At 55.4% G+C, this 22488-nt stretch overlaps 1 protein-coding gene and 1 long non-coding RNA gene across 3 annotated transcripts in view; both read left to right on the top strand.

The window, feature by feature from the left end:
- The window catches only part of PADI3 (peptidyl arginine deiminase 3), a 37123-nt gene extending 25682 nt beyond the window's left edge, over window positions 1–11441 (top strand). Inside the window, exons 14-16 of one of the 2 annotated variants that reach the window (XM_047871982.1) lie at window positions 686–765; window positions 2812–2937; window positions 4675–6006. In XM_047871982.1, coding sequence (XP_047727938.1) covers window positions 686–765; window positions 2812–2937; window positions 4675–4908 — 440 coding nt within the window. In that variant the 3' untranslated portion in view covers window positions 4909–6006. Of the gene's footprint in view, window positions 1–685; window positions 766–2811; window positions 2938–4674; window positions 6007–10358 lie in introns of those variants that run through there. The other variant, XM_047871983.1, reaches the window with a different exon arrangement.
- A 208-nt stretch (window positions 11442–11649) lies between these two features.
- LOC125171838 (uncharacterized) lies at window positions 11650–21290 on the top strand. The gene is made up of 3 exons (XR_007154441.1): window positions 11650–13125; window positions 14258–14410; window positions 19642–21290. It is a non-coding gene; the product is annotated as an uncharacterized LOC125171838 (long non-coding RNA).
- Window positions 21291–22488: the final 1198 nt, after the last annotated feature.

Raw genomic sequence — 22488 nt, 5'->3', positions numbered from 1 at the left:
CCCCATCCTGTGGAGCAGTGGCCGTGGAGGCCCAGCACAGCTCATCAGTCACCCCCCGCCGTGTGCCACGCCCCAGGCCACGCTCCATGCCCTTTCCCGTGCTGACCTCACAGATTACTGTCCCCTCCCGCTCCATACCCAAGAACATGGGGAAGCCGGGGAAGTCACTGGCCCAGGGGGCTCAGCAAGAACGCAACGGAGCTGGGACCGGACCCCAGCGGGCTGACCCCAAGCTGGGCCTCCGGGAAGCCCCTTTGCCAGGCGGTTGCCTTGTGGAGGGCAGGGACAGGGTCCAGTGGTGTCCATCGGGGCTGGCACTGATGGGCAGGTGGGTGACCAGCCCCACTACCACCCCTCGGCGAAAGGAGTCGCCACCCAGTGCCCTGGAACAGGTGGGCATTTCCAGTAAAAGTCATCACCACTTCCCATGCACTCAAAGAAAGGTCTAAAGTGCACGGTGCTGTGGTCACCTGTCCCTCCCACCCCTCCCACGCCCAGGCTTGCACAGTGGCCAGGCTGAGCTCTGCTGGGTGGTGCCTACCCAGTGTCCAGAAAGACCAGAGAGCTGGTCTCACAAGACCAGTAGCTGTGAACTTGGCCTCTGCCCGGCTGCCTCCCAGAGCAGGTGACCCTCACTGCTGGCACTGTTCCTGCCCCTCGTCAAGTGTCGGTCTCTCCCTCACAGGTGACAAGCAGATCAGCACCGTCTCCATCAACCAGGTCCTCTCCAATGCAAACCTCATCAGCTACAACAAGTTTGTGCAGGTACAGGGCCAAGGGCTGTGAGCGGAAGGTGGGCGTGGCTGGGGACAGCAACAGGGACAGAGTCTGAGGCTCGGGGTCTGTGGAAGCCCAGGCTGGAACTGGCCCAGACAGAGGGGCTCCAATCCCTCCTCTGCCCCTGGAGAAATGAAGGGTAAGCTGTGTGCATGTGGGAAGGATGTGCATTCAGGCAGAGGGAACAGCCCACACGATGGCCTTGAGGTAGAATGCAGGGGCATGGACTGTCTGGGGACAAGCCGGGGGGTTGTGGAGTGAGGGGAGGCTGGGTCATCAAGTGATGGAGGGGACCACAAGGACTTTGGCTATGGCTCAGAGATATGAGGCCGCCAGGGGATTTGGGCAGAGGAGGGACCCGATCTGATTTATGCTTTGAAAGGATCTCTCTGCTGCTGTGTTGACAATATAGCAATATTTCATAGCAGGGGTGGGTGGGGTGACATCAGATCCCGGCAGGAAATGCTTCAAGCTGGATAACGGTGGAACAGCTTTACCAAGGGAATATTTACAAAGGCACAGGCAGGATTGGAGGAAGTCATTAGGGGACTGTGCAGTGTCCCCAGGCTAAGGGGAGGGGAGCTGTGGTGCCAACTAGACCTGAAGGAATTAGTTGGGGGGGGGGTATCATGTTACTGGAACTGGGATGGGTCACCATGAAAAGAGGGCTGTGAGACAGGAGCTGTGACCGTCCTGGCCAGCCTGCAGTGACCTGGCAGTGAGGTCGGTGCAGGAGCAAATATCCCAACTGCACTCTATCACCCCCACCTCCTGTCAGTGCCCCATTGGCTGAATCCGACCAGAAGCCAGAGGGCATGGGAGCCCCTGATTGCCAAGGACCAGCCTCCCAAGGCACAGAGCAGGGGAGAAGGGTACGTAGGGGTTCCGGAAGGACAAACAGAATACCAACACACTCTCTTCTAAGAAGCAAATGCCAAGACGGGGTTCAACATGCAGAGATCCTATTAGGGACAGTGCCTGTCCCCGAGAAAGAGGAAGGGAGCTGGAGGGACCTGGGAAAGCAGACCCTGAGTGGGGGGGGGGGGGGTGGTGCGGAGGGGAGGAAGGCCGAGGGGGGCATCCCTGCCATGCAGTCTCAGACAAGTTTAGCAAAGCCGTGGAGGTTTCCCCAAGCCGCTGTTGGCCAGCAGAGGAGTCCCCTGTCTCCCAGAAATAGGTTTGCCTTAGTGTCCTTGTTGTACTCGCCATTGGCTGTTAGCAACTGGAGGGAGGTGTGGCCTCGGGCGGGAACAAAGGAAGGGTTTCAGAGGGGCAGCAAGGCCCTTGGTCAAGTCTACTAACGCAGCTGGAGGTCATTATGATGGTTGCCACGCGGCCCCAAAGCAGATGCAGCAAGGAGACCAATTAGGAAGCCACTGTTGTCAACCAGGCAGCGGTTGGGGTGGCTGTCACCAGGTGGATGCGGTGGAGGGGATGTGAAGAGGTCACACTGGGGACAGATTCTAGAGGTGGAGCCCGCGGCACCTGTTGAAGATGGGTGTGACCAGAGGGGAAAGGAGTCACTGGCACGACAGCAAGGAAGGACCCCCCCCGGGGGGGGGGGGGGCGGTGCCTGGAGAGGGGAGTGGAAATGAAGAGTTTGTCTTTGGATGCGTTCTATCTGATGTGCCAATTAGACATCCAGGCAAAGATGCCAAGTGGTGGTTGTATGTGTAAATCTGAGTTCCGGAAAGAGAACTCTAGAGAGCTCTAGAGAGTGGCTGGGACACAGACATTTGGGAGTTGTCTGTGTCTAGGTGGTATTTTCAAGCATGAGGTTGAAGGAGAGCCCCTAAAGCGTGAAAGATCTAGAGAAGGGAAGAGGGCCAAAGATGGAACGCTCTGGAAAACTCTGGAGCTGACCCAGCGAGTCGGCTGGGCCTGTGAGGGGTGGGACCCAAGGACAGGTACGTTTTGTGTGGAGAGCTGGTCTACGGGCAACTGGGAAGCCTGTCTCCTTAACCAGACATGACCTCTTGGGTTCCCCCCGACGCATGCTGGCAAGGTCTCTCCAACTCTACCCACCCCCCTTAGAGCTGCATCGACTGGAACCGGGAGGTACTCAAGCGGGAGCTGGGCCTGACCGAGCAGGACATCATTGACATCCCTCAGCTCTTCAAGATTGAGAGGAGAAAGGCAGTGGCCTTCTTCCCTGACTTGGTGAGGCCCCTGTTCATGACTTAAATCTGCTTCATCAGATTAGGCTCCACGCTTCTGCTCCCCAGAGGGGCAAGACATTTGGTTGCTGCCGTGTTTGGGATTACGGTGACTGATGGGGGTGGCAGAGAGAATCAGGGGTCCCATGATGGGCCCCAGAAGGGCTCTAGTTGGCTGACTGTCCTGGCCACTATGGGATGTTCATTGGCGAAGCCCTTTGTTCAGGGGCCATCAGGGAAGGGCCCTTCACTTCCCCCAGGGACCTACATGATATTTGTGGAGTGAACCAATGATTGCATGAGGTCGTGTGTGCCCCACAGTGCAGGTCAGCTGAAAGCTCAGATGTCCCTTGTGTTCTCTCTCTGAGCCCGCAGCTGTACCCCCGTCCCCCATATATTTAGGGTACACTGTTAGAGACACAGAAATGATTAAGGCTGCTTGCTGCTTTCAAGGAGGGAGTCTGATCTAGTGAGAGAGAAACTCTCTCCACCTCTCTTAGGGCATATCCCAATGATGTCTTTTGTATAATAAAACCAAGTGGCAGTTGAGAGGTGGGACAAAGCACTTCCAGCCTGAGAGGTAGGACTGGCAATCCAAGAAGGCTTCGTGGGAGCAGTGGTCTTCCGTTGAGTCCTGAGGGCTTTGCCTCTGGACTAGGTAGACTGCTGGGGCCCCACCCCATGTGTTCTGATTGAGCAGGTCCGAGGCAGGGCCTGAGACACTGCTGCTCCTCTAATCAGCACCCAGGTGGCGCTCAGGCTGCTCTCCGGGGACCACACTTTGAGTAGCGTGGCTGTAGATGACCCAGCTCCCCTCCCCTCCCCTCCCCTCCTGTCACTCCCCTCCTCCAGCCCCCATCCACCTCCATCCCCCCACAGAGGAACTCAGCTCTCCCATCATCAGGGCCTCACAGGGGGCCTGTCCACACCACCCTTGCTACATCTCCCCCATCTCCCTTCCCCTTTCTGGCTGACCTTTCTCCCTCCTCGATTTCCCCATTTGCAAAACTCAGTTTCCCCTCCTCTCATGTTTAAGGCAGGCTTGCAATTATGCAAGTGCCTCTGGTGCTTGCAAGACACGGGGCCACGGGAGCCGGCTTCGGCCAGAGCAGGAGGTCTAATGCAAGGATGCCATGAAAGCTGAGGGCAGGGATGGCTGCAGTGGCGGCTTCAGGAGGGCCTGGGACCATCTCTCATCTCTGCTTCTCCATCATCCGCTCCCTCCCCCCTCCCTTGCCCCAGCTTGGCTTCCTTTGCTTCTCTGTTCCTGGGGAGGAATATAAACATACACACGGATACAGAGGTAGGCAGAGATCTACCAGGCCGGCCACTCGGGTCATCTTCAAACACCAGAGAGAGAGAGAGAGAGAGAGAGAGAGAGAGAGAGAGAGAATCTGATTGGTCCAGCGTGGGTCAGATGTCTGCCCTGGTCCAATCAGCTCCAACGTAGGAAGCTGGGCTTCTGCGGCACAAACATGGCCGCGGCCACGATCCACCAGTGAGGAGGGTGGTCGCTGGGGAAATAAGCTGTCCCTGGGAGCTCAGCGGTTGCTCCCTTGGCAATGCACAGCTGGCCAGAGTTCTCCCCCGCCGCGGTGCCTCTCCCCTGCGTGCAAGAGTGAGGAGCTGTTTTCAGGGTTGCCTGGAAGACAGACGCAGGTCCGGCCAGGTATGGTGCAGGTGTTGACGTGGAGCTGATGAGGAAGTGTCGCCCCTGACCCGGGACCCCTATTCTTTGCAGGTGAACATGTTGGTGCTGGGGAAGCACCTGGGCATCCCCAAGCCCTTCGGGCCCATCATCGACGGCCAATGCTGCCTGGAGGAGAAGGTGCGGTCCCTGCTGGAGCCGTTGGGCCTCCACTGCACCTTCATCGACGACTTCACCCCGTACCACATGCTGCACGGGGAGGTGCACTGCGGCACCAACGTGCGCCGGCAGCCCTTCTCCTTCAAGTGGTGGAACATGGTGCCCTGAGCCCATCCCCCGCCCCACTGTCGTCTCCCCCTGGGGTGGGACATCGGGGGGCCCTGAACAATAAGCGTCAAGAGACCCCAAGGTTCCAGATAGCATGCCGAGCGTGACTGTCTCTCTCGGAAGCCTTTTCCCTAGTAGTGTTGCAACCCATTTGGTTTTCAGGCTTGATTCTTGTTGGCCTCTCAAGAAGAAAGTTCTCATTTCTTGAAAGCCTCTCATGTGGACAAGACCCATGGGGACTCCTCCAAACTTACCCCTTCTCACCCCCAAATCCTCTGTTTGAGATCTCATGCACTTTGGGGTCTAGAAACATCCGTGCATCTCATCTGCCATCTTGGCCTGCGTGTCCTAATGGAGGAAGGACCCACACTTCTGCTTTGGTGTGATTGCCTCTCATCCTGCAGGGGAGCAGCCCTAACGTTAGATCCCTCCACGCAGGAGAGAGTCTACCCATAGCTTCCCCCAGAGGGAAGGAGGTGGGGCCCATTTGGATCAAGGTGGGATCATCCGTCTACCTGCCAAGCTTCTGACCAGATGTTGAACTCTACACCCCACACAGTGCCCGGCATGAGCTTTCACATAGTTGGTCCTTTCCAGATGTGTCTCGAAGGAATGAATGTTGGCCCTTAGCCTTATCATTGCCCCATCATCTGAATCCAGAAATCTGGCTTTGTCCAAAGACCTCCTGGAATTTCTTGGAGGTGATAGTGTGAGTTGGGGGCACTTGGCTGGCTCAGTCGGTGGAGTGTGCCGGGGTTGTGGGTTTGAGCCCCACATAGGGTGTAAAGATTACTTAGAAATAAATTTTAAAAGAGAAAGTATGTTGGGAATTCCCAGAGATTGGGAAGCCTGCACGCGCAAGGGTGAGATGTCCTCCACGGTGCATAGGCTGCTTCCTTGGCCTTGCACCTTGTTCTGCAGGAGGGGAGACCCCTGGTAGAATAGGTCCTAGGCTTTCTGTTGCCCTCTGGTCAACGTTTCCATGTCCTGCTGTGCCTCAGGAGAGGGAGCCCAAAGGGGCAGATCCACCAACATAGCTCACAGCGGGACACTCTGGGAATGAACGGCTCTGAGCGCGAGGGGAGGGGCGAGGGGTGGGAGGTTTTCTCCAGATGTGTGCCAGTTACACGTGTGTCCCATATGGGCCCAGCTGGGTTTCTACCACTGGCTAATAAATCTGCAGCAACACGAATGGTTTGAGTCCAATTTGGGTCCTTCTTCGGGATTAGAGCCTGTCGGTAAGAACAGAGAAGTTGCTTGCAGCCGAAGCATTTGCTTGCCTGGCCCCTGCAGAATTTGGGGCTGCCAGGCCCAAAGTTTGGTAAGGCGGTGAGTTTGCTCCGTCTTGGCCACAGGATGAGTTAGGGCTGCCACGGGCAGTGATCCAGCCACATACATGCAAGCCCAGGGGTCAAGTGCTAGGCTGCTGGGGCCAAGCGAGTGCAGCAGGGCAAGGGTCTGGGCTGTGGCCGGAAGGTTGCGTTGTGAGTGTGGCAATGGGGGAAGCTGAGGTGTGTGCCCTTACCAGCGTCCTTCCTGCCCCACAAAAGGCCAGGTGGCCTTGTTCTGGAGCCCCAGGAAATCACTCCCTCTGCTCAGCACCCTTCCAACCGCCCCCCACCCCCGCAAGGTGCAGAACAGAAACACACCCAGGCTGGCCCCAGGGCTGGGTTGCTTCTGGGTGGTTAGAGAAGGTGCTCAGCCTCCCCCTCCAAGCCCCCTCCAAGCCCCCTCCTCGCCACGATTTACTTAGAATCTCTTGAACAGACTTCCAGTGCCCCTGTGTGGCCAGATTTTTATCAGAATAAGCCCACCTCCAAGGGAAGCTGGCACAGATTCTGCTGAGAAAATCCCGTTTTGTGAAAGGTGGGGAATGCGGCTTTTCTAGAAGGCAAGTGCTTAGAATTGGGAGAACTGGGGTGAGTTTGCAAGCAGGCTTTTCTCACCACTCCGCCCCCCCCCCCCATTGCCGGATGCCCTCAGGTTGGACACAAGACAAAGTCCTGGATGTGGACATCTTTGGGGGGTGGAGGCATGATTCTAATGCCTACCACGGCCAGCTAGCCACCACCCCCCTCCCCGACTGGGCTTTCTGGACTCCGTGAGCTGGGCCACACATGTCCCCTCTGAAATCTAGCTCGGCTGCTCCATGAGAGTCACGGGGTCAGCAGGAGAAAGATGTTACCTGTGGACCCTCCCTTCAGGGCTGGTGCTCAGTCCTGGACCATTGGGGGCACTAGGCTGAGACCCGGGATCCCCTGAGTTCAGGCTGGTGGTTCCTAAGAGCACCAGGGGTTGCTTCATCCAGCCTGAGGACCAGCCCCTGCCTCCCGCCCCAGACAGCTGCCTGTGCTGCACTGCGTGTTCCCTTCCAGGGCCTGGAAACCCCCAGGAGGATGGGGCCCCCGGGCCATTTCCCCCAGAACGCGCTATGTTTTCTCCGACACAGAGGTTAGCCTTGACCCTGGGAAGGTGAGGTTGGGTGCTCTAAGGCAGGCTGAAGGCTGCTAGGTTGGGCCAGTTATTTATGCCCCAGCAAAAGTCTTCCCAGCACCCTTCTGTATCCCTCATCCCTTCACTCAAAATCTATTCAGGGAGGATCTACTGTTTGCCAGGCAAAATCTCCAACCTCGGGAGTTCACATCTAGGGAGGCAGCAAGTAAAGAGACAGAGATCACTAGAAATGATGGCGAGTGCCATGCAGCGGAGCATGAGGAGCAGAGAAGCGAGGCGGGGGCTGCTTTTGCAAGGTGACAGACTCCTCCCAGCAGAGGAGCTATTTTGGGCTGAGGCTGAAGAATGTCACGGATCGGCCAGCGAGGGAACAAGCTTCCGGGCGTGGGGACAGGACGAAGCCCGGAGGCAGGGAAGGGAGGGGAGCGTCCATGGCATAGCAGGACCAAAAGAAGACCAGGACGGGGTAAGGGTATGGAGTGGGGTGAGTGGGGACGAGGCCCGTTTTCCCAGAGCCCTACGGCGCCATCTCAAAGCACACTGCCCCTCCCCCCACCCCAGGGTCTAGACCCGGGTGTAGACAGGATGGGGGAAGAGTGTGTCCAGACGCTCTGCCCACGCACATCAGGCCTCGGGTGAAGCAGCGTGGGGCAGCGGAAAGGCCAAGTGCCTCGGAGTCGGACGATCCGATGCTGAACTTGGCGCTTCTCGGCTCTGAACCTCTCGGAGTCTGTTTTCTTCTCTGTGAAATGGGCGTAATGATTGTGCCCGCCTCAGAGAGTTCACACGTGGTTTCAGTAAGATGCTCGGCAGCACACCTCCTGGAACATAGTAAGTGCTCAATAAATAATGCCTGCTGTGGTACAACAGACCCTCCTCAGGCCACCGCTGGGTATAGAGCTCCTAACTCCTGCCTTCGTCTTGGGGACGGAGACCCTTTGAGGCCCCGAGGTCAGATTTGGGAGGAAGGGACGGGAGGGCTGGCCCAGCAACTTTTACATGATAGCCCGCTGGTCCCAGCTGCGTGGGATTGACCAGGCTCCGGCCCAGACGGGAAGCGAGGGCCTGTCTTTCCTGTGGGAACTGGCAACGCTCCGTGGCACTGGACCCGCCTGACTCGTGCTTTCTTCAGAATTACGAATCGGTAACTGCAGGGCCTTGGCAGGAGGTTGCCCAACTCCGTGGTCTCCTACGCCTCGGCCGGCAGCCCCGGAGGACGGAGCGTCAGGCTGGGGCAGCTGGGGCTCCGGGATGGCCCGGAAGGAATTCTGGTCGACTGGGTGCAGTCAGTAGAAGCCACCGTTTCCTAAACCATCGGCGTCATGGCGCGTCTCCCACGGCCTAAGGTCGGCGAGTGTGACCCGTGTGCCAGCAGGTGCCGTGCACCTGCCACATAACCGTCTCGTTTGCTCTGCACAGCAGGCTGGCAGGTGGTTACTATTATCACCCTCACTTTATAGGCAAGGAAACCGAGGCACAGAGACATGCAGGAACTTGCCCAGGTCACAGAGCCCTTAGGTGGAGAGGACAGGTTTGAGTCCAGATGGGGGACCTCCGTAGCCTGGGTTCTTATGCAGCCACGGTACAGATCCTCACCCCATCCGCACGTTAAGAGTCACCCGGGGAGGCTGGAAACTAGCCGGGCAAAGTCTCCGCCCTTGGAAGGTCGGTCTGGACCTTGGGATGTTGCACGAAGCTGCCTGGTGATTCTGACGGGCAGCCAGAGCAGAGCATCAGTGGCCCAGGCCATACCGCCTTCCCAAGCCTGCCCGCCCCTGCCCCTGCCTGGTCGCCATCTCCGCCACCTAGAATCGGCAAGTTCGGGGGGCTGTGGGACCCCACATCACCCAGGCTGTGGTGGCACCTCCAACAACCAGACAGCTCCTGCTACTTTCAAATTGTCTTGCAGGGCCAGTGGCTCTTAGCGTGCACACAGGATTTCCCGGAAGAGTCATTAAAAATACAGATTTCTGGCCACGCTCACCCGTCAGGCCAGGCCCCCTGAGCCAAATCCCTGGGCCTGGCTATCGGGATGTTGTAAACTTCCCAGATGGTTCTGATGGTTCTGGGTTAAAAATTCCAATGATTTCCTGTTCATCATGACAGAACATCTGGACATAGTGTGGACGTTTATCAAGAAGGGTCTTTGGATGTTATTATTTTTTTAATTTTGAGAAAGAGAGAGAGACAGAGACAGAGTGAGTGGGGGAGAGGGGCAGAGGGAGAGAGAGAGAGAATCTTAAGCATGCTCCGCACTCAGCATGGAGCCCGATGCGGGGCTCGATTCCATGACCCTGGGATCATGACCTGAGCCCCAATCCAGAGTCAGGTGCTCAACCGACTGAGCCACCCAGGCGCCAAGAAGGTGTCTTTGAATTCTGTGGTCGTCCATACCTGGGACTGTTATATGTCATTTAATAAGAATGAATGGGAATGATCCCGACTGACGTGGAGGGGTTTCCATAAGGCAGCGAGTGAGAAACCCGAAGCCCAAAATGGCGTGCACACGCTGTGGTCAGCAGGGGCACGGTGCCCTCAAAAGTGCCCCCGCTGTGCGTGCGTGTGTGTGCATTGCTTTATGATTGTACAACCATGGAGAAAGCACAGACTGACTACCATGGTGGCAGGGAGGAGGAAGGAGGCAAGCAGATACATAAGGGATAAAAAAGACACCACGCGGGGACACCTGGGTGGCTCCGTCGGCCGAGCGGCCAACTCTCGGTCTCAGCTCAGGTCATGATCTTACGGTGTGTGGGTTCAAGCCCCACATCAGGCTCTGCGTCTTCTGTCAGCATGGAGGCTGCTTGGGATTTCTCTCTCCCTGTGTCTCTCTGTAGAAATAAATAAACCAACAAACCCTTAAAAAAAATGTGCCCATTAAAAAAAAATACGCTACGAGGTGGGTATGATTCGACTACCTGCGTGATTTATGTATTAGAATTGCACATGGTGTGTGTATATTCAAACTCTTTTCCCTTTTTTTTTTTTTTTTTTAGTGAAAATGAGCTGAGCTTTGGGCCAAAGACTGTGGCCACGCTGGGGAGTCAAAGTACAAGTTGAAGTTTCTGGAGAGTGGACGGGGGAAAATGGCGCCCCCCACCACTGAGACCACAATGGAGGTTCCTCCTCCACGGAGCTCATAGTCTGATGTCCCAAGCAGACAAGGCGGTAACCCAGCCCCAAATAACACTCGGGGCACGAAGGAAACAAACGGGGGCGTGCGGCTGGGAGCCCCAGGGGACCTACCTCAGACAAGTGGTCAGGGAGGCCTTCCAGGAGGTGGTATCTCAGACTGGATAGAAAGAGTGGGAAGGGGCCACAGTGGAGAGCGCAGCGGGGGCCAGAGCCCCGAATGGGGGGCTGACTCTGTGTGTTCTAGAACCTGGCCAAAGGCCTCCCGGTGTCGGAATGGAGGGAGCTGGCGCAAGGGAATGTCCTGGGAGAGAAGGCGGGTCCCCATCGCTCTCACAGGGACGAGCTTCGCTGTGGCTCTGAAGCAGGGGGAGCCCTCTGAGCAGGGTGCGATGTGCTTTGGTCTAGATTTTTTAAGAGAACGTTCTAGACGGGGAACCGGCTTGGCGGTAAGAACTGAGGCGGGCTCGAAGACGGGGTCAAAGGGCCGCCGCCGTCAGCCGGAGAGCAGGACCTCGTTCAACTCCCCGTTTGTGTGAGAACCGAGGCAACAAGGCGGGTCAGGGGCAACTGCCAGCTTTCCAGGCTTGTTAACTCACCGATTTACTACGCAGCCGATCGCGGCTACAAAAAAGTCTTTATAATGTTCCTGGAGGATTTAAGGGATTCATTACGACAGGACCCGGGTCTACGCGGCCCTGTTTTCTTTGCAAAAGAGAACATTGCAGACCCCTCCGCGGTCCTGCGGGTGACCCTTCCCGCCCGCCTCCCACACCCGGGGCCTCTCGCTACCCTGAGCGTTGTGTTTGTCATCACTCCGCCCCTCGTTACGATTTCACCACTCGCGGCGGCATCTCGGAACCACCTGCTGTTCAGCGCTGCCCGTTTTTAGAGTTTAGATGCTTCCAACCACATTCGTTCCCGTTACTCCGTGTCTTGCTCTTTTCATGCAACACCGTGTTGGTGAGATTCCTTCCCGCTGCCTATCGCCACCGTCCCTTTGCACGGCTACGTAGTATTCCGTGTCGTGAATGGGGTTCGGTTATGTCTTTCTGTCAAGGGGTCTTGGGTCCTTTCCATTTTTTAAAAAAATTTTTTGCTGTGACCAACGACGGGGTTATTGTCAGGATGATCCCGGGTGTGCACATTCACGAGTCTCTCTAGATGAAGCCTCTAGACGGTCTCTAGCCTCCTTGACTGGGGAAATGGTGATGCGGTGGAGGAGAAAGGGAAATGGGTCCTTTGGGGGACGTGGGGAAGCGTTCGTTTCGGGGAGGCTCGCGGTTCCAGCGAATAGACGGTAACACGGGTCGCGGCTCAGACGCAGCGCGTGTTTGTTTCCTGCTCGTGCCCACAGTCTGAGGTGGGCGTTGTGTGCCCCATGTGTGGTGCGCCGGGTGGACTAGAGAGTTCTGCTCCACCCAGTCGCTCGGGGGCCCAGGCTGGCGGAGGCCCTGCCGCCGTGATGTCCAAGGTCCCCCTGGGCGATGGCCTCGAGCCGGCAGAAAAGAGGAGAGAGAGAGGAGAAACGACATCAGGCCGGAGGGGACACACATCACCGTGGGAACTCAGTGCCGCGTGTGGGTGCCAGGGACTCTGGGAACGTGGTCCTTGCCAGGGCAGGTGGCCTGCCGAGTCACATCCACGTTACAGATGAGGGAAGAGGCTGCTCGCTAGGCTTCCCGAGCCCAGAGGAGAAAGAGAGTGGTCCGGGAGAAAGATCCCTCAGGGAAGGGACATCCCAGGTCCCAGCGGTGAGCTTTCAACCTGTTCCTTCCTACACCTCCCTCCCTCCCCCCGCCTTGGGACACCGGGCCCTCCTGATAGCTTCCTGGACAGAGATGAAGGGGTCAAGGGTACCTTCAGTGCAAGCAGGCCAAAGTCCCGCGTTGAGGACCCGGTGACCGATGGAGGCGTGCAGTGCCTCTGTGTTTCCTGCCTCCCTGTTTGCGGTGCTCGAGCGACTGGTGTGCCAACACGGGAGCGGACTGAGGCTCATCCGCCCGCCTGTACCTGCCCGTTGCTCCTGGGCGAGAGCTCCGCCGACGGAGAGAGAGAGACACTTCCGTCTCGCCTGTTAGATGTTTCCTGAGCACGTGCTATGTGCCCAGGCAATATGCGGCAATGGCCGTAGCCCGGCGAGGAGCCCATCGGGAGCCAGGCCGCCAGGGTGCGCTTCCTGGCTTGGCTCTTCCAGCTCTGTGACCTTGGGCAGGTCGCTTAACCTCTCTGCGCCTGACTTTCCTCATTGGTAAGGCGGGGATGGTAATAGTCCCCATCTCGGGCTGGTGCTGTGAGCAGAGTAAGAGATGGTCTAAGGTGCTTGGCATGGTGCCTGGTGCTCGGTAAACGGGAGCCGTAACTTGAGGTCATCGGAAAGACAGGTGTGGTTTAGCTCAGAAGCCCCGATTTGTCTGCACTGCCACCTAAGGAGTCCCTTACCCGCTTTCTCCTGATAATAAGCTTTTTTTTTTTTTTTTTAATGCTTAAGAAGTCTGGCTACAGCCAACGCTGTGATGGGCAGAGTAGATGCAAACACCCTCCGCCCACCGGGGGACGGGCTGTGGAGGGTCCCCTGTGCCCACAACGATGTGCCCACGGCCACTCCCCTCTGACTTGAAGCTGAAGTCAGTAAGTAGTGGGCAAGTTGTCACAAGGCCAGGGTCCCGAGGGGCTGGCTCCCCGTTCCTCCGTCGGGGCACCAAGGCTGGGGCCTCCTGGTTCCAAGCGTTTTCTCGTTACGTCGGTGGCGAGGATTTGAGACGGCTTTTGGTGGGATGCCGGGGCGGGGGGAGGGGGGCCGGGAGTCCCCCTCGGAGTTCCTAGAAAGGACCGCGCGCTCGAAAACACAGGGTGCGCGGTGCTGGTGTGAGCGCCCCGCAGACGTGTGGGTGTCCTCACCCAGCAGATGAAAAGAAGCGGCCGTTAAGCCGACTCCTGAAGCAATGCTGTCTTTGAAGAGTTCGAGGCCAGAATTAAAGTTCATTCTGCACTTGCTTCTTTGAACTCTCTCTGGGCCTTTAAGTGCCTCGGCATCCTGCCAAGCTGCATCTCAGCGGTAATTATCTTAATCGGAAACATCTCAATCACAGAAATGACGGCCGCCCCGGGTAATTCCCAGGGCTCCGGCAAGCAGGGGCCTGAGCAGGGCTGGGCAGGGCATGACTCAGAGATGAGTTTTTATGTAACACTACCCAGGAAGGTACAGGGCCACTCAGCCCTTATAGTTACATATTTTCTTTTCTTTTTTTTAATTCCCTTGATGGGAATGATTTTTCAAGGGATTTGAGACCATTTGTCGTAAGGAAACAGTCAGCAAATTGATGATTAAAAAATAGAGGAAGGGAGAGACACCAAAGCAGGAAAATTTTAAGAAATAGAGGCCACAGGAAGAAAGGACAAACAAAGATATCAAAGTGTGGTTAAGCTCAGATTTGGGATCTGAGCTTCCCGGCAGACCGTGCAAAAACAGGAAGCAGAATCAGCCATCTTGTTCTCATTATTGGAAGGAAGGCAACGTGCCAGGTGATCCCCGCCACACGTGGGCCCTTATAAAAGGACGTGGAGAGGTCGCTGCCTTCAACCCTCTGTGGCGGCAAATGTGACGAGAGATCTCCTACATATGAGCCTCCGTTTCTCATCTGTAAAGTGTGGACGATGCTTGTCTTCCCGGATCCTTCGAGGAGGACTAGACCCAGGCCTGGCAGACTGGGAGCAGCTGGCAAACGTTCGTTTCTTGACTTTCCGTTCTCCAACCCTGCAGGACCAGTGCCTCATTCATCCTCTCCGTAGCAGCCACTTAATCCTCACCCCTGTTTTATACGGGCGCAATCATCCGTGCGGCGTGTCCAGCCTCGTGGTAGATTCCGGGCAAGCGAATGCGCAGATGTGGACCCCGCCTTTACGAAGCTCACAGGTGAGGAGCGAAGCAAGGCCACTGGGCAACGGCAGCATGGCAGGATATATACAACGATCAGGTCGTAATGGGAACGTCCGTTTGTTAGCCCTGAATCTGAGCTAGGTCCCGGCTTCGATGAGAGCAGCATGGAAAAGGAAGCCTGTAGGCACAGCAGTGAATTCATAAATACGAAAATTGTAAGCAAAACTTCAGCAAACTAAATGCAAAGAGGATACAATATCGGATCAAATTAGGCCGATCCCAGATCGCCTTAGAAAATCAGTCCGATGGCCTCATAAATCAAAGACGATTTACACAGTGATCTCAATAAATCAGACAAAGACAGTTGACAAAACTTCCATTAAAATGGAAAGTTTTATTTTAATATTTATTTTAGCTTAAAATAAAACTTAAGCTAAGCAAAGGAAGGAGCTGCTTTTTTTAAAAAAATGTTTATTTTTTGAGAGAGAGGGAGGGAGAGACAGACAGAGCATGAGTGGGGGAGGGGCAGAGAGAGAGGGAGACACAGAATCCGAAGCAGGCTCCAGGCTCCCAGCCGTCAGCCCAGAGCCCGTGAGATCATGACCCGAGCCGAAGTCGGACGCTTATCTGACTGAGCCACCCAGGGTCCCCAGGAAGGAGCTGCTTTAACCTGATGAGGAATATCGACAGCAGATGGTCTCACGGTGTGGTCCCCAGACCAGCAGCAGCAGCACTGAGAGGGAACTCCTCCCAAACGAAGCCTTCGGGCCTCCCCCGGACCTACTGAGTCAGAAACTCTGGGGTCAGGGTGTGGACAGGGGCAGTGGGCTGTGTCTGCATGGGCCCTTCGGGTAACTCTAGTGTGGCTGGACTTCAAGAACCACCGGTCTACAAGAAACCCACGTCAACAATTACACTTAATGAGGGAATGTTGAAACCACCCTCCTAGGATCAGAGGATCAGGGCGAGACAAGAGCACTATGGTCATCACGTCTATTCAGCATTGAGCAGAAAGTTCATGCAGTACAGGTGCAGGTTTTAAGGACCAGAAAGGAATGATTACAGATATAGAAAAATCCAAAAGAATCTGCACGCTATAAGAATAAGAAGGTTTAGGGGCACCTGGGTGGCTCAGTCGGTTGAGCGTCCGACTTCAGCTCAGGTCACGATCTCACAGTTCGTGGGTTCAAGCCCCACGTCCGGCTCTGTGCTGACAGTTCGGAGCCTGGAGCCTGCTTTCGATTCTGTGTCTCTCTCTCTCTGTTCCTCCCCCGCTCTCACTCTGGCTCTCTCTCTCTCTCTCTCTCAAAAATAAATAAAGATTAAAAGAAACATTTTTTTAAGAAAAATAAACAGAAATCAGAAGACCCAAAAGTCTGGGGGCTTTTATTCTCCCCCCAAGTGGCCAGTAAAGCCTTGTGCTTACGGCTTTGCCATCCGCTCAACCTGGATTCAAATCCTAACTTCTTTTACCACCAGGTGCTCTTGTGCCGGTCGGTCAAGTTCTTTGAGCCTCAACTTCCTTGCCTGCAAAATGCCTTCCCGGTGGAGTCATCCTGGGCTCCATTACGGCTCCGTTTATAGGACCGAGAGGCACGTTCAGGCTAAACCCACAAGGCCCCCGAGTGGCAGCTGAAGATGCCTGGACAGTCCTTAGTGAGGAGGGACGCATAAGGGGTCTAGAGCACCAGGAGGAAGAGGTCTTGGCTGGCCTGGCCAAGACCTCTGTGACAGAGTCACCCGGCCCTGCCTTTTGGCTTCCCCGTTGGGTGTGAGTCCACTGAGCAAACAAATTCCGCAGAAGATCATCACCCAAGCCTGGCTGAGAAGAATGTGAGGTGTCAGTGTTATTTTAAACCAGCGCTTGGGTTCAAGTTTTTACGGCCGTGTTATTTTAACGTAGCTCCAGGTGCAACCTCCAAGTCGCTGCTGGAGAGAAGCAATCGCGGTCGAACCAGAAAGCGCAAGGTGAGGGGTTTGTGAGGACATAAGGCGCCTGCGGGGCTCCAGCCCCTGGCTCCTAAGGTCTCTCCTGAACGGTATTGCTCATCGACAACGTTGGCACCTGGATGGCAGACATCTGGCACGTGTAGCCACCTCATTAGGCGCGAAAGAAACACGAAATGCCACCGTCAAAATGGCAGAAGCGCTCCCCCACCCCGCCGCCTGGCCCGAAAGTGTTGTGGGGCAGGCGAGCGAGGTCAGCCGCCTTGGGCAGAAGCGTTTGGACTTGTATTCGCAGAGACTGGCGTTGCGATGATCTTGCTGTCCTCCATCTAGTGGGTGTCCTCCCCCGGCGTTGGTTATCGGTGCCTGGTGTTCTGGACAAAACCCAACGGAATCCGCCATGTAACAGGCTAGAGAAGAAAACTCATACCGTCGTATTCAATGGGTTCCAAAAGAGCATTTGAAAAAAATCCAATAGACATTCATGATTCAAACTCTCCACAAATTAGAGAGAGGCACAGGGGCGCCCGGGGGGCTCAGTCAGTTGAGCCTCCGACTTCGGCTCAGGTCGTGATCTCACGGCTCGTGGGTTCGAGCCCCGCGTCGAGATCTGGGCTCACAGCTCGGAGCCCGGAGACTGCTTCGGATTCTGGGCCTCCCTCTCTCTCTGCTCCGCCCCCGCTCATACTCTGTCTCTCTCTCCCTCTCTCTCAAAAATAAATAAACATTAAAAAAAAAAAGGAAGTAGAGAGGCACTTCCTCAACTAGAAAGAGCATGTACAAAAAAAAACACAAAACCACATCTGCAGTTATCAACATACTTCATGGTGAAAGACTGCACGCTTCCCCCACAAGATTGAGAGAAAGATAAGGATGACCAGTCTCACCACTGTTATCCAACCTAGCACTGAAAGTTCTAGCCAGTGGGTGACAAAGCAAGAAAAGAAAGATGTACAAACGAGGAAGGAAGAAATAAAACTACCTCCTACCTCTGTTCGCAAATGCCATAATTATCTATGTAGAAAATGCCCAAGGAATCTACCAAAAAAAAAAAAAAAAGCCCTCCTAGAACTAATAAGTGAGTTCAGTGAGGTCACAGAATACGAGACCAACACATAAAAATCACTTGTGTTTTAATATACTAGCAATGAACACGTGGATACTGGAATTAAAAGTACAAGACCATCTATCTACGACCGCCCCACCAAAATGAAATCCCTAGATAGAAGTCTAACAAACGTGCGCAAGACTTGTATTCTAGAAGCTCCAAAAGGCTGGCGAAAGAAGCTCTAAATAAGTGGAGAGATGCTGTGTTCGTGGGTCGGAAAGCTTGGCATAGTGAAGTGTTAGTCCTCAGCAAACTGATGCCCGGGTTTTAATGTAGTTGCAGTCAGAATCCCAGCAAGATTGTCTGTAGAGATAAGCAAGGTTCTTCTAAAATTATATGGAAAGACAAAGAAACTGGAATAGCTAAAACATTTTTGGAAAAGAATCAAGTGGGAGCCTTTAGTCTACCCAATTTCAAGACACGGCTGTAGTAATCAAGACTGTGCTTGGGGGTTGGGGGATAGACGCGTCGATTGACAGAACAGAACAGAGAACCCAGAAACAGCCCACACAAGGATGGCCAACTGATTTTTGGGCAACGATGCAAAGGTGATTCGACGGAGGAAGGATCGTCATTTCAACAAACGGTTGATGGAGCAAGGATGTATCTTAAACAGTTTTCAGTTCAACAAAATACAGAATTTCTTGTGCACCTGCTCGGTACCAGTACTAAGGATACAGCAATGATCACAAAGGCAAGCCCCTGCTTTGGGGGCGTTGACATTCTCGTGGTCATGGTCCCCAAGAGAAATTCTGGGTGTTGGAGAAGGGATGTGGGCACCTGGGGTCGAAGACAGGGTAGAAGGCGGCTCCAGAAAAGACTTGCACCTGGCTGGATCCCCCTCTTTCCTCAAAGATGGAATAGTGGAAGGTCACAGGCTTTCGATGCAGGCAGACCTGTGTCCCATCTCCCAGCTCTGCCCAGACGTAATGCTCACCCATCGATGACTAGTAGGGGTCTTCCCTTCGTCAGGCCAATCTGGAAGATCTGGACACCCGGGCTTCAGAGCTCATCGGCTGAGGGACCTGACCAGGAGGCAGCTGTGTGGTGGGCAGAGTGGGACAAGGGGCGAAGGTAAGCCCAAGTGTCCCCACTTGCTGTCTGCATAACCTTGGGCGAGTTACCTAAACCTTCCAAGACTCAGTTTCCTCATCTGGAAAGTGGGGAGAGCATAACTCAGACATTAAGGTTGATGTGGGGATCTGAGATGAGGTCATGTCAGTGGCCTGGCCTGGGCAGGGGCCGCACCAGAGAGCAGAGCATGTTGGGCAAAGCGGGGTTTGAAACCCATGCAGGGGCCCGGTGACCTTGAGCACGGGGCTTCACTCCTCTGTAGAAACGAGATCCTAAGTCCTGCCTGCTGGGTTAGGGTGCAAATTGGAAATAATATACCCAAGGACCTGGAGGCAAGTGTGGAACATAGTGCACGTGTAATAGACTGCGGTCTCTGTTATCACCCTGGGTCCTTGTAAATCTATTTTCAACAAAGCTTAACAGCCTCTAAGAGAGTGCTGGGCACTTAGGAAGCATCTGATAAGTATTTATTGAGTCAAGAACCGAGTAAGTGAATCTGAACTCTATCTGTGAACGAACGACCCTGGAGAAATGGCTCGGCCATCCACCCCGAACATAACGTTGCCCTACACCCGTCCCTGCGTCTTGGAGAGTCCCTGATGCCAGGGCCTCTTCCCCAAACAACATCATCACAACCACCGGGAGAAAGGGCATATATCCAGGCCAGTTGCTGGGGCATCAGCTCAGGTGCCAGGGGGCGTCAGGCAACTCTGAACGTCGCCTTACTTCCTGTAAGCTGTGAGCAGCCCCGCTGGTGATTCTGCCTTTCAGTGGGGAGAGGGGCCCCTTCCTGTAGCGGTTCTGGTCTGGGCTTTGAGTCAGCTGCTCTCTTGTGCCAGACCGTTTACTTCCCAAACTTCCCAAGGTCGATGCCATTTTGGAGATAACAGGCTGGGTTCTGAAGGATCCTCATAGGAAGCTGTCCTCAGCGGCCCCACCCCAGGGTCCGGTGCCGGGCTGGGTGCTGGAGAACACTGCAGTCTTCAGCCACAGGGCTTAGTGGGCACCTACGATGAATTGGAAGCTATTCTAGGTGCCGGTGGTGCAGCCAACACCTATAGAGGCCCTGCTCTCATGGCTGATTGGGGGATAGACATTTGAACACACACACCTAATAATAAGCTGTAACAAATTTCAGGAAAAACCAAAATGCCCTGTAGGAGAATGAAGAGAAGGAAAGATCAATCCACAAAATCCCTGCAAGGAGCCACAGACCTGGATGCAATTGTGTATCATAACATGGTTTTTACACCAGAAATCGGCAAACAGCCTTCACGTCCCACATGGCTCCCCCCAAATCCGTAAGTTGAAGGCCTCACCCCCAGTGTGGTATTTGCACAGGCGGCTTTTGGTAGGTAATCGGGGTTAGATGAATCATGAGGGTAGAGACATCAGAGAACTAACGGTCTGGGTCTCTCTCTGTCTCTCCCTCCTTCTCTCTCTCTGAGCCACATGCACAGTAAGAAGACGGCTGTGTGTGAGCCAGGAGGAGGGTCCGCACCTGAACTGATGCCATGATCCAGGACTTACAGTCTCCAGAACTGTGAGAAAATAAATCTCTGTTGTTTAAGGCCCTCGGCCCAGGATATTTTTGTTATGGCAGCCAAGCTAAGACAGGGAGCAGCCGGGCAATAGCGCAGCTGGGGCGGGTGGTGCCCCAACGACCCCCAGGTCTTTCTGCCCTCAGGCCACCTGCCCACTGCAGAGCCTTTCATCCCTACTCTGCCACACGAGGGCACGGGAGTCTGCAAAAGGGCATCGCGCCCAAGTACGGCTGCTTTCCCCGTGTGAGCGTGTGGAAACGCGTGTGTGTGTGTCACAAGGCTGGTTGCTCACCGCAACCCTGTGAAATAGCAAAACACACCCTCTTTTGTTTCCCGTCCTGCTGGTAGCCCCTCTCAGCCTCTGGTGCAGGGTCCTGAGGCTTCTCCCTTCTCCGTCCACACTCATTCCCTGGGGACGCTCTAGACGCTGGCAGACTTGTCATTTCTAAGCCCGATCCTCTCAAACTCCGGGATCATGTGTCCCAAGGCCCACGGGACGTCCTCACACAGACTCGGACAGACAGCTCCCACTCGGCATGGCCGGGACCAAACTCCCGACGACGGCCACACCGCCTGCAGCTGCCCCTTCCCAGCCCTCCCCCCGCAGTGGGTGCCAGGTCTATCCCTCCAGGGGCTCATCCCCACCCCCCCACCCCCTGGACCTTGGATTTCTAGACTCCTCACTTTTCTTGCTGCCCCCCTTCTGGCCCATCTGCAAATCCTATTGGCTGTACTCTCAGGCTATGTCCAGAATCTGACTGCTTCTCACCTCCTCCACTGCCAGCACCGATCATCCACCACCTCCCGGACAGCAGCAGCCTCCTCGCTGCTCTCCCTGTGATTGACTCCCCCCAGCAGCCAGAGAGATGAGACCATGGGCCTGCCCTGCTCAAAATGTCCCCCTGTCTCCCCAAGTCACTTGGGGTAGAAGCCAAAGTCCTCACAACACCCGCAAGGCTCTCTGTGCTCCACACCGGCCTCTTATCACTGCCCTCCAGCCCTCCTCCCATTTTGCTGCCTTCCAGCCGCACGGGTCTCCTTGCCCTTTCTTGAACCCTCCAGGCACGTCCCTGCCTCAGGGCCTTTGCACTAGCTGCACTGGCTGGTCCCTCAACCTGGAATGTTCTCCCCCCAGGTATTCTCATTGTCACCTCCCTCCAGTCGGCTGAGATGTCACCTCCTCCGATCACCGTTTTGGAAACTGCAATCTACCCCTTGCCCTGCCCTATTGTTTCATTTCTCCATAACACTCACATGTTATATAATTCACTTATTATATTTATTGCCTACTGGCTCTCTCTTTCTATTACAAGAAAGTTCCATGAAAGCAAGACTTTTGTCTGTTTTGTTCTCTTTGTATCCTCAGTGCCCAGAGCAGGGCCTGGCAAACAGGAAGCAATCAATAAATGTTTGTTGAATTAACACAAGTGCTCTGGGCTTGTTCTCTCTGTAGCTTATTCATAGCAAATGTAAACCCTAAAATCCTGAAGCAAAAAGGGGGAGAAGGATAAAGAAGAAAACTACGCCAGGAGACCTAAGGCTCGGGGGTAGAGCCCAACCCTGCCACCGACTTGCTGTGTGAGAGTGGGCATGTCATAGCCCTCTCCGTGCCTAGTCTCCCGTCCACAGGATGACCGGGTCTGGTGACGAGGGCCTTCTCGAGTCTGACAGTTGACAGCCCCCTCCCTCGGCTTCCCTCCAAAACTCAAACTAGTCCTAACCCTATGACCAGCCAGGGAAATTGGGTTTATTAAGACCTGCCGTGTGCAAGTAGCAGTGTGGACGGGTCAGAGCATCAGGTCCGGCCGCATCTGCTTTTGGCTCAGGAAATGGGCTTTGAGCCCCAAGAAGTCTCCTCCTTATGGCCGGCGGAGCCCCGGGAGTATTATTTAGCTTCCCTGTGCCTCAGTTTCTTCCGTAAAATCATAACGACACTGACTTCCGAGAGGTGCCGTGAGAACAAAGCGAGGGAATCACGATTGTGTTTCCCCCCACGGGCCTGCCTCAGCGGGTCATTCCATGCGAGGGGCAGAGACGGCTGCCAGACGCACGGAACATAGCAAGTGGGCCATCACGTGGGTGACCAGCCCGGGGCGACCCGTCCCGAGCCAGCCGTGACCTCCTGGAGACGATCTCCCGAGCCCCCTGCGTTTCTCGCCTCTTCCTGATACAGGTGTTGGGCACGGGGAGGCAAGGTGGGAGGGCCCCAGGTGTGCACGGGGCTGTTATGTGAAGATTCAGACCTACGCTCCCCACCCCCAGGCTTCCTGAGCCCCTGGCCCTTCCCAGGAGACCGCGGGCGTCAGTGCCCTGATTCTGGCATCGTCACTCATACAGGCCTGAGGGGCAGCTCCTGGGCTGGGGAGGGTGGAGAGGACACGCCCCGGGGCCTGCGTGGGGAGGGCTAAGCCACCGGCCCGCAAACCACAGGTGCTGACTCA

The sequence above is a fragment of the Prionailurus viverrinus genome, chromosome C1 (genome assembly GCF_022837055.1).
Source record: "Prionailurus viverrinus isolate Anna chromosome C1, UM_Priviv_1.0, whole genome shotgun sequence".
In the NCBI taxonomy this organism is placed as follows: Eukaryota; Metazoa; Chordata; class Mammalia; order Carnivora; family Felidae; genus Prionailurus; species Prionailurus viverrinus.
Note: the sequence above shows the minus strand (reverse complement) of the source record. Positions and strands in the feature narration are given on the sequence as shown.